The sequence below is a fragment of the Gobio gobio genome (assembly GCF_949357685.1).
Source record: "Gobio gobio genome assembly, chromosome: 6".
NCBI lineage: Eukaryota > Metazoa > Chordata > Actinopteri > Cypriniformes > Gobionidae > Gobio > Gobio gobio.
The window spans coordinates 35,198,116-35,210,419 of record NC_137102.1 but is presented as its reverse complement, the minus strand read 5'-3'; the positions used below and the strand labels follow the sequence as shown (position 1 = coordinate 35,210,419).

At 38.7% G+C, this 12,304-nt stretch overlaps 1 protein-coding gene across 1 annotated transcript; it reads left to right on the top strand.

The window, feature by feature from the left end:
* Window positions 1-582: 582 nt before the first annotated feature.
* Window positions 583-10,999, top strand: LOC307128231 (alanine aminotransferase 2; the record flags this gene model as incomplete). Its single annotated transcript, XM_079819933.1, has 11 exons — window positions 583-687; window positions 1,014-1,103; window positions 1,220-1,328; window positions 2,482-2,615; window positions 2,766-3,009; window positions 3,117-3,196; window positions 4,348-4,484; window positions 4,657-4,831; window positions 7,368-7,523; window positions 10,536-10,648; window positions 10,909-10,999. 11 exons carry the CDS (start codon window positions 583-585, stop codon window positions 10,997-10,999), a joined length of 1,434 nt encoding a protein of 477 aa, XP_079676059.1.
* Window positions 11,000-12,304: the final 1,305 nt, after the last annotated feature.

Here is a 12,304-nt window from a genome sequence, read left to right as displayed (position 1 = left end):
TATTTTTTTACCTAAAATGTTCAATAGTTAACTGACATGAATTAAAACTTATCTAGTTACTGCACCTCAATCGTTGAACTTTCTGTAAATGTTCGAAGAATTCTAGGAGACACATGGTTTTAGTTTCATTAATTTTAGGTAGATGGAAAAAATTGGGCCATTGCATAATTTGTATTTTAATTTATGTATACATGTAAAGAGACATTTGTGAAGTATCAAAATGGTTTGGCATGTATTCAACTGTGTTGGCAGCCACCAAAATGATTTCACTTACTGTTGGACATATTAAACTTGCCTTATACTATGTCTAGAATTTCAGAAACATGACTAATTTTAGTCACACTTTACACACACAATTTCAAATGAGATGTTAATACTGTAGATGATTGATGTTCCTCTCCTGTGGTGAGAAGTTGAGCAGGGAATAGTTATTTATTTATCTTGCAATGTCTTTGTTAATGTCTCAAAATCCTGAACTTTGCTCCTATGTTTAAGCAAAATCCTTTAAATTCAACTGGTCCAGCCATTGAACCAGGCATTTGAAATACACACATTTCAAAATCTTCATGCTGAGAAACAACAATGTCCTTCATGAGAGGGATCAGCCCATTGGTGAAGAACATGTTTCTCTCAGAGAGGGATGTTTTATCCATACGTGCGGCACAGATTGCAGCTGAAATACAACAGGTGATTTATTACTTTGACGATAATGTAATCTTTTATTCTTGTATAATATTAATAACGTATTTTGGAAAAAAATTATCTGATGCTAAGTAGAAATTTGGCAGATTGTAACATGGATGGGTTGTGTGACATGCCCTTATTTGTGGGAGAAACCTTTTTACTTTTTTTCTACATTTTGCATCATATTGGAACTTGATTATAACCAGTTTCACTGATTTACTGAACTGACTGACTGTATCCTGTATCCCATTTTTAAAGCAATACTCTAATTTTATGGTTACACAGGGCAACATCTGGTTCCTTTTATGACAATAATTATTTTTTTTTAGGGTGAGAGAAAAAACTATAATGAGGTGCTTGATTTGTCTTCTGGAGATCTCCACAGAGGAGGAATAAAGCCCATCACCTTTGTTCGCCAAGTAGGTAGCTGCGTTCTACCAGTCACTCAGTTGTATGGAGAACAGGGAAAAATATGATTTTTCTTAACCCATGCATTTAAGAGAAATGGGAACTGTTTTTGTGTGCTATTTCTCAGGTCCTTGCTGCTTGCTTCTATCCAGCACTTTTGGAGGATGACAGTCTGCCATTAGATGTTAAACAAAGGGCAGATGTTCTCCTTGGACAATGTGATGGTGGAAGCATAGGTGAGCTTTTGTCCCTGCAGTGGCAAACTTGCTGTTTTACATTTAAGTGACTTGCACTGTAAAAAATGTTTTCATGTTAAAGTTGTAAGAGTTGAGGGTTAAAGTGATAAGAAATGTGCAAATGTCACTGCACCTCTTCAAATGTTCATTGTCAAATGTTTGGACTTCAAGGGATCAGCTAAATTTAAGCTTACCATTTCAGTGGGTCGAATTTTTATTTTTATTTTTTTATTTATTTATTTATTTATTTATTTTTTGAGTGGACAGACAGGTCTGATCAAATGTTAATTGACTTTTCGGTAAGCCCCTCCCCTCGATGCAGATGAGCCAATGGCAGTTGAGTATCAGTTGCAGAACTCGGACATCTTTAGGTTTCAGCGCAATAGAGAAACATTGGAAGATCCGAAGCTCTCATTGGTTTGATGGTGTTTATGCTACAAAAACGGTAAAGCGATGTGCCTGGAGTACTGTAACACTGATTTCAGGTATCCTAAGAGGATGGGCAATGAAATGTATTTTATTCACATGGTGTATTAATCCAATGAAGTGGGTGTAGTAACCTGGTTCCTTAAGGATTCAACCCCAATCCCAATGAAGACGAAAACATTTATAAAGAAAGATTATTCAGTGCCTATTATTATTATTATTATTTTTATTATTATTAATCATTTCAGTGCATCTCCATATTAAACTGGTTAAATGTAAATTAAGTAATCTTACCCTGCGGTACATGAACAGTGTTGATCCTGGATGTTGTCATCTGCGATCGTGACTACCGTAACATGAGGCTTCTCCTGCTTGCATTGCGATCTGTAAACCCTCGCTTCCAAATTAATCTTGTTACCCACCATATTTATTTTATATTATTTTATATATCCCTCCATGGCATGTTTAGGTCCTACTTGAATGCTCCTCGACGAGAGGTGGTCTTTTCTGTGTCCAAAATGTATCAAAAACATTTTGGGAGAAGGTTTTGACACTGACTGCTGTCATCGTAAGACAGTTAGCAACTCCGTTTGTTTGTCCGAGGTAGCAACAGTAACTAAGGGGGGCAGGGCTTACCAATCGGTCAATTGAAGTATATGAATGGCAGGAGTGCAGTGTTGAATCTTTTCATGTTTACGTGCTTATCATGTGGTGCCAATCTCTTCAGGCTCATATACAGATTCGTGTGGAATCGCCCAAATCAAACACTGCGTGTCTAACTTCATTACCAGGAGAGACGGAGGAGTTCCTTCCTCCCCCGACAACATATTCATCACGTCTGGGTCACAGATGGCTCTCATGGTGTTTAGTCAACAAAAATAATTTATCATCACTTTTTATATATTAATTAAAAGAAAATGCATAAACATACATGCACTTTTCTTTGAAAATTTTAAATTGGACATGTTAAGTTTCACTTCATTCCAGACTGAGTAAAAGTTTTCATTGCAGCTTATCCTGAAGCTGCTGGTTCAGAGCGAGGGCTCGTGTCGGACTGGTGTGCTCATACCTGTGCCCACCTACGGTTCATTTATCCTGGCTCTGGTGGACCAGGGAGCTGCCATCATACCTTACCATTTGTGTGAGGAGCAGGGCTGGACACTGCAGATGGAGGAGCTTCGCAGAGCACTTCATGCAGGTAGAAGGACCTGCAATCCAGTAGCGCTTTATATCTGCAACCCAGGGAATCCTACAGGTATAGTAATTATTGTGAGAAATCTGTGCCATCTGGAAACCAAAAGTTGAGAAAAGGAAAATGGCTTCTTGCAATTATGAATGGATGAATGTTGCTTTGATTATCAGGTCACATGCAGAGTAGGAAGTCCATAGAAGAAGTGATTCGGTTCGCTGCAGAAGAAAGGCTCTTCCTTCTGGCTGATGAGGTGAGTTTTTCTCAAGTAATGTAAGCGCTCTGTCATTAAAACCAAAGTCCATTTCAAGGAAAGTCTGTTCATTCTGCAGCCATGTTTGCAATGCCTCCAGACAACTATTTTGGGCATCCAAGACCATGTCCTATCTACTTGAATGGGGGAATCCTGAAATCTAAAAAACAGCTTGGCGAACTCACAGTTAAATAACATATTTCAAATCAGCAACAAAATCTGTCATTATTTTTCAAGCTAGATCAATGCACCATATTGTGTGTTGCACTCTCACATTCATTAGGAATACGAGTGCACCGTCTTTGGTAAAACACAATCCTGTTCCTGCAGGGCCACCTTCCATCATAATTTAGCTCTAGCCTCAAATAAACACACCTGAACCAGCTAATCAAGGTCTTCAATATCACTAGAAACTTCCAGGCTGGTGTGTTAAGCCTGGGACACACTAAGTCGATGTCAAAGATCTAACGGCAAAGAAAGCTGACTGTGTTGTTGGCTGCGTCTCGGCTTTAGCTGCGCTTGAACACACCAAAAGGACTAAAGGCAACTGTCAACTAGCACGTGCCATCTGCGCATAGGCATATCTGCCTATATCAACAGGTATCAATATTTATTAAAATTGAATGTTCATTCAAAAAGGGAAACCGAAACTATGACTGCGGATATACAAACCATAAACAAAGCAGCGCTTGCTTACCATTTTGAATATCAATCACGCTAATCACTTTCTTCATTCCAGTCAGCTCGTTATTATGAAAATATTTGTGCATTCAAATGCTCCGGTAAGATGACGTGAAATTATAACAGCCTTCTGTCTGTACCGTCTTGACTTCTTTGCTCGCTTTCATCACTTTCGCTTTTATTTTCTTGCACTGACTGTTCTCTCTCTTACTGAAGGGCTGATGCCAATTCAACATGTGGAATCGGCCCAAAAAGAGCCATCAGTGAAGAAGAACCAACAGTACAGAACACACCAAAAACACTTAGCTAACCGACCTTCAAAAATGGCCTGACATTGCCCAATGCCCGACCGTCGGCTTGGTGTATCCCGGCCTTTTTTTGCATAAAAGTGGTGCTGCAGGAGCAAGATTGGACCCCTCTGCTCTTGAATCCTCCATTGACATGATCGTGAGCTGTATCTTTTTCTTCAGGTTTATCAGAGCTGTGTGTATGGAGAAGATACTGAGTTTGCATCCTATAAGAAGGTGTTATCAGAAATGGGCTCTACTATTTCCAGCACTGTGGAACTGGCTTCCTTCAATTCTGCTTCCAAGGGCTTCATGGGAGAGTAAGTAGAATGTTGTGCTCTTGAGTATATTCTTCCTTAATTTCTCTGTAAATACAATTACAATGTATTGATCCATATATTAATATTACTTGGGATACAACTAATAATAATAATGGGAGTGGGCCAGTGAGTCTGACAGTGTTAGTCTACTTTTCTGACTATTCGTGTCCAGGTGTGGGCTTCGTGGTGGCTACGTGGAGCTGGTGAATCTTGACCCTGCAGTGAAGGAATACAGCCGTACACTTTTGTCCACTAGGTCCAGCCCACCTGTTGTTGGACAAATTGCACTTGACCTCATGACTGATCTTCCAAAACCTGGGCATCCTTCATTCCCCACCTTCTCTGAGGTTGGTATGCTCCATTTGAATACTTAACCTATACAGAAAAATTTCAGGCACAATTGTTTTACTTGAGAAAAAAGAGTCTAACACCAAATCAATGCCTAATCATACTTGATAAACATAGAAGAGCACATTACTCAGTCTTGACCCAAAACAAAAAGCTGTAATAATAATGACATTAAAACATTTGGTCTAAAGCGAAAAGAAAAAAACAACAACAACTGTTGATTGCCCCGAATACCTACAGTTAGTTTTAATTTGGCAAATATTTAGTTTGATTTGAGGTGCTAGGTTAATATTTTAGAGTTGTGAGACCAACTGACAAGAGGTACCACCGGGAGGTATGAAAACCCAGGCGGAATCAGATGGACAAACAGACCAGGCAACACTGGAGGACCAAGAGGCCAAGGCGAATCCGCGGTGATGAGTGGCTGAGGTGAAGTTAGGGTGCAAGAGGACTGAGGCGAAGCTGGTGGGAGCGAGGACTGAAGTGGAGCTGGAGGGAAGGAGTCCGATGGAGCCAAAAATGTGGAGGCCCAAAGTGAAGCCAGTGATCATCTCACCAAGGCGGAGCTGAGGACCGGGAGGCCCCGAGGCATTGCCATATAGCTAGGTTGAACTGGCGAAGTAGAAGACGAAGAAGAATTAGGGCTCCGCAGAACCAGCAGAGACAAGGAGACTTGGGTGCTGGATGGAACCAGCAGAGGAGGAAGGGCTTGGGCGCACAAAATCATCAGGCAAGTTATCACTCCAGACTGAATTCCGTTTCTGGAGGATGGGGGTGACCAGCCGCTACTTCATCCAGCTCCACCAAAACTCCCACTGAGACAGATGTACAAACTGGCTCACACAGCTGATCAGACTGGGCGGCAGGGTCGAGCTCCTGGACAGATGTGGCCTCTGGTGTGGGGTAGGGGTGTAACGGATCGCAGTTGATCCGTGATCCGTACGGATCACGACCCACGGTTCGGCACGCACGTGACCCGCGGATTTATTGCGCATTTTTTTTTAACTTGTGGATTAATCTGAATTGTTTAGCGATCGCAGACTAAAAGACAGTTTTTCTGCCGATATTGCTTTTTAAGTGTTCTCGTTCCTTTAAACTCGATGCTGAGTTTCAGAGAAACACATGTGTTCACGTGAACAGGGCATGTTAATCAGTCAGCAGTGGCTAGCGGAGAAGTAGAAGAACTTGAAAAGCCTCCCGCATCATTCAAATCGCATGTATGGGAGCATTTTGGCTTCCCCGTAAAATATAATGATGATGGAAGAAGGGTGGTGGACAAAACTGTAACAGTATGTAGGCACTGTGGCACGAGAAAGCCGTATGAAAGTGGCGCATACATCGAGCATGGCACCTGCTGACGGCCATTTCACACTCCGTTTGCAGTGCGTATGCGGTGCGTATTTTTTCCGTACCCTTGTTAACGGATACAGCTTTCACACTGCACTTGGCTTCGGTCCGTCAGTGCGTTCCAGGAGCGCCTAGCCATAGCCATACAGCTGTGCTGCGATCGTTTCCGCACAGTCTATTTTTTGATGTGCTGGCGCTGAATTAAAGTGACAGCGCATCCGCATTAAAACAAACATGTATCAATGCGAAAATCTAGTAATTCCACCACAGATGCATATAATGTAAAGTTTACTCTGTTTCAAAGTCATCACATGGCTTTTTGACTCGAGTAAAGCAAGGAAAACGGCCTTTAAGTAAACAAGGAGAAATAATGGAGAGCACCTGTCCTTTCTTGGAGGTTCTTTATGACCTGCAGGATTTCTTGTAAAAAGATTTAAAAACGAAAGAAAAGACGACAGTCGGTTTTTGTCTATCGTAAGTTTTAATTTAAAATGTTTATTTTAACATAGTCTATTGTCTGTTTTGCAACTTGCATGAGCAACGTAATATATACATCTAAAGTAGGTACTAGGCTATATAAATATAAAGTAATGAATTCAATAAAACGTTTAAGTGTAGTGCGTTTAAACATGATATCTATAAAATGGTGTATAGGCCTACAAAGAGAATTGCAATGCTGACAAGTGTGAGAGGTCTACTCTCTCCCCTGAGAATGTTGACATCCTAATCTTAATTTTAAAAAAATTACAAAAAAAGCTCAGGCCCATTTTCACATCTCAGGTTGTTTTTAGTCAAATTTGATTTATTCAGATGGTTATTTATTTATTTTATTTTTGTTAACACCAAAAGTTCCTTGTTAACCTATAAATCATATAGGTTATGTTAACACCAAAAGTTTTCATGTAATAAATGGAAAGCAAATAAAAATAGTCTCCTCCCCCTTTTATTCTGATCCGAAAAACGATCCGATCCATGACTCATGATCTGTAGTGTGATCCGAACCGTGTGTTTTGTGATCCGTTGCACCACTAGTGTGGGGTGTCCTTTGCGGGCATAGGCTCTGTGTCTGCGGTGGGCTTAGGCTCAAGATCCATGGTGATATATATATATTAGTCAAACCAATTATGAGACTATCACAAGTTCTTGATTTTGAATTTGACTAAATCATTTTTTTTTTTTTCTTGTCAGGAGGTCCAGTCCATTAAAAATGTGATATGTAAAAATGCTTGTCGGATTCAGGAGGTCTTTGCTGAGCTACCGGGGATCAGCTGCCAGCCACTGAAGGCGGGATTTTTTGTCTTCCCCTGTCTACAATTACCTCCAAGGGCAATAAAATGGGCCAAGGTGAGAATCTGTGTATTACACCAATTTGTAAATGACGCTGAATTAAAAGTACTACTGTTATTGAATAATAGTAACATCAGAGGACATATATATATCACCACCAATCCGTATAATAGCCATTTAAAATCCTGGAAACAACTCACCATTCAGTCTAAAATTCTGTAGCATCCCTACAAAATCATCCCTCTTGATTTGTAAAATATCAGATTTACAGAAATAATTTAATTTGATTGCTCATAAATGTTTTACAAACAAATTTTATCTACTTCTAAATCACAATTGTAAGCAAAACACAATCTGACTGAACTATTAACACACAAACAGTTTAGTACTTTTCAATGAGACAATGAAAACAATTAGTAATCATTCACAGTGAAAAAGTGAACCTCTGTTTTAACAAGTTCTTCAAAAGCTTATTGAGGTCAGGTTTCATCAACAAAAGCTGAACATTTTGCCAAAATTGCACTGCACACCAACACCAAAGCCTCATCTCAACTGTGAAGCATTAAGGGAGTATCGTCAGCACAGCACCGAAGAGGAGGTGTCTGAAGTAATGAAACAATCACGTATTTATCAGTCATAAACAAACCTGTCATTACTACAACTATGAAACTAAGCTGTCAAGCATTTTACAGATGGCAGAGCATTGAATATTACAAACTAAATTTGCCTAGTTCAACGTATTGAAAAAACCATCTCAATATTCATCATATAAACAAGTTTGTAAGTTAAAACAGCCTGAACTGTAAACAGTCACAAACAATAATAATACAGCTAAAAAAAACAACTACCCTAAATAATCAACTAGCCACGATCAATTATCTAGCCCTCTAAACATAAAATCCTACTCAGTAGTGCTGCATTCTTCATGTCCCCGGAAGTTCAATGTAACGTAAATTAATGTGCCAATTAAAATGTGACTGTGAAACACTGTCCTTAACTAAAATGTTGCTGTCATAACCTAATATTAATGCTAGAAAGCCAATGCACTTGGCAATTGTATTATTTTTTTTATGAAATAGTCTATTCTAGAATAGTTCGGTTGGGGGTTTGACACCCCCTCACCATACCCCAAACCCCCACCAAAGCCAGCCGTATAATGGTCTGGTGCTGCTTTGCTGAACACATTGCAATCATTGAAATGAATTCAAAAATGTATCAAGACAATGAGGACAATGCTTAAGAGAGGTTGGATGATGTAACAAGACAATGAGCCAAGGTTCCAAAAGAGGGGGGGTTCGTACACTCAAAAAGCAAAAATGCTGGGTTGTTTCAACCCATGTTTGGTCAAATATGGACGTTGGGTTTAAAAATTAATTTAAAATGTACTATAGTGATGCAGCAAAACCATTTTGGTTAAACAGAACATTTCTGAGAACAGTTCTTAAAAGAACCAACAACCAAGGATGTTATGTAGACGCTTCACATCAGGGTCCTGATCACTCTGTTGGGGTTTAATAACAAAGGGGAGAGGGCAGTTTCTAGTGTGGCAAGTTCAAACTAGACGGACATTTAAGGGATACTGTACATCCATACCACATATTATGCAATATTTCACCACATAAATAATTATGGGCATAAGAGATATTGATTTGAGATTAAACTGTTTTAAAATCTTACCTGTTTTTAATCTTATAATCCATTACAGTGTACAAAACAATCGTTGCAAAATAGCAACGCGTTTATGGGAAACGAGAGAGCAAGCCCGCAATACCGGATGCATAATTAAATAATTGCACAAAATATTAATATTTTTAACTCTCCAAACGCAAAACTTCCACAAAGAAAAAAAAACGTTCCTAGCAAGCATATAGCACTGACATTAGTTACCCGGATTAGCCTGTGTTATCAGTTTTTAATAATAATAAAATAAAAATGGCAATAAAGAACCTTCATTTTAAGAGTGTAAAGCACTCAAGTAAACCAACTAAAGGATGGCTGGAAAATAAGTTTTTTAAATCAGGTCAGAAACTTATTTTTCAGGTCATGCCATTTCAACTCGAGTGTGTAAGTGTTATAAGAAGCTAAAGGAAACATTTGGTGGAGGTTGTTGCTGCTAAAAAAGGCATCTACTACACTTTTTAGAAAAAAATTGTAATTGCAAAAATTTTACCTTTAGGGGTACAACAGATGGCAGTACCCTTAAAGGGTCATCTTTTTACCTTATTTCCCCTTTAAGTTCAAAACTGTATGATTGAATATTACTACTCTAAAATGTACCTTTTAGAAGTAGATGAGGTACAAAGTTTTTCTTTTAAGGGTACTGCCCAAGTGACGCACCATTGTACCCCTAAAGGTACCATTTTTACAGTTTTTTTCTGACAGTGCAGGGTTGCCTTTCCCATTCCTTGAGATCTACCTTCTTGCGGGCTTCAGTTCCAACCCTGCTCTACATGATAATCATTTCAAGGGTTACTACTTCGATGACGCAATTGTTTGTGTGTTATTAGTTTATTCATCATAGGATTACCCCAAACTATAGGAATAATCGGCACAGAAATTCCAAAGTGTTCGCACTTTTCTTTCAACTTAACTTTCATGTCACTGAAATAATATATTTAAACATATGTGCCATCAAATTTCTGCCATCAGCCAGTTAGCATTTGAATTATTTATTTACATCTATTCATTTAGCAGATGCTTTTATCCGAAATGACTAAGAAATTAGAAAAATCATAAATTAGAATGCTATCTTCCTCCATTCCCAAAGTGATCAGTAAATAAACTGCTTACAAATAAAAATGCAAGGACCTTCAGATTTCTGATTGTGTCTGTTTGTCTCTACCTATGGCGTAATGCAATACTGATACTGAAGTGAGACTAGTATAACAGTGTTGGAAGATGTCTCGATACACATGATGTGAGTTGTGGCCCATTATCAATTAGAGACCCATAAACTCTGAATAACTCATTAACACAGCTGTGAAGAAATCTCTTTAGTCAATACTAAAATGTAGTAACCTGACTGTTTTTATTATGTTTTCTACAAGTAAAGTTGTTTTCTTTTTGTAGAAAAAACAGATTGAACCAGACATGCTGTACTGTTTGCATTTGCTGGAGGAAACAGGTCTGCATGTGAGGCCGGGCTGTGAATTTGGACAAAGAAAGGACAGTCATCACTTTAGGTTTTTGCACTGCCACTGTTGCATCAGTGAATTGATAATTCATACAAAATAACTTAAATCCTACTGTGAATTTTTCACTTTTTAATCTGACAGATTGTATTGTTGTTTTCAGTTGCCAAATTCTGAGAAAATTACAGCTAGCTATGCTAACCATAATAGACATACAAATAAACTGTAAACGTTAGCCCATCTTAATTGTAAGCATCTTTTGAGTTTCCCATAGATTCTCTGTGAAAACCAAATTCTTAATTGTTTCTCAGGCTTTTTGTGGCAACTCAAGAGGACACCATGGAAGATGCTCTACAAAGACTGAAGACATTCCACACTCGATTCCTGAAGGAGTTTTCTTAGTGTCATCTTATCTGCTTTTGTCATATTATTTATGAGATTTGTTTAAAAAAGTAAACTGAAAATAGTTCCTATTAAGCTCTTTATCTGCCTCAAAATTATAGTTTGAGAGGTTGCATGAATATTGATCGATTGATGAATATTGAAATTATTCAGACATTTGAATATTGTAATTGCATACTTCGTCTCGCACCAGCCATGTATGCGGATCTCACGGTCACCCTCGTCAGTCGTGGTCATTAGGAGGTAATTGACTATATATATATATATATATATATATATATATATATATATATATATATATATATATATATATATATATATATATATATATATATATATATATATATATATATATATATATATATATATATATATATATATATATATATATATATATATATATATATATATATAGTACCATGCTAGTTCTTTTATAAAAGTACTTAATTTACTACCCACGGATCTATACACAATTAAAGCAAGATTATTTCTAGCCAGGAATCATGACCATTATTACCAGTAGAAATATCTAGTTGAAAAACACATACAACGTGCAAAATGGTGGGTTTCCAGGATTAAAAACCACTGAACGAAGTGAAGAGAAAAACTAAGGCTATGTTCGTCAGCGCAGAATAAAGCTGCACATACTAGCCTCTTACATTCCTGCCTCTGCCTCATAAGACGCAGTAGTCCAGGACAGCAACTTCACATTGTCATCTGTATTCCAAACCCCTCTATGTTGCAGTTGTTGGCGTATACCTACCAATGCAAGGTCATTGCCATAGAAACCAATGCAGATATTCCAGAAAAAAGAGCGCCATGGGACACACAAATCAGATCTGAACAGTTGCGATACTCGATGTGGACAGTCAATAATTTTAGATACGATTCCAATCTGATACACAAATAATCGGATTTGGACTGACAGTGTGAACGCAAATAAACTAAATACAAAGAACTAAACTAAGCAGACTAAACATGACATAATACCCCCACTCCCAGTAGGCACCTTCTGGCTTCAAAAACTACACCTAGGTGGCTGGAGAGTTGATGACAATAGGGAGGCGGGAAGGAGGGCTAGGACCCTCAAGAGGAAGAGTCCATGGGGGAACCGGTGGAGAAAGAGCCACGAGGGAGCCGGCAGAGGAGGCCATGACGGAACTGGTAGAGTGGGATGTCTTATCGGAGCCAGAGGGATGAAGGCCCACGGCAGAGCCTTCAGAGGCGCGGTCTAGGGTGGAGCCAGTGGGGATGGAAGAGCAAGGTGGAGTCAGAGAGCCTGGGGACTAAGGCAGAGCGGGAGGC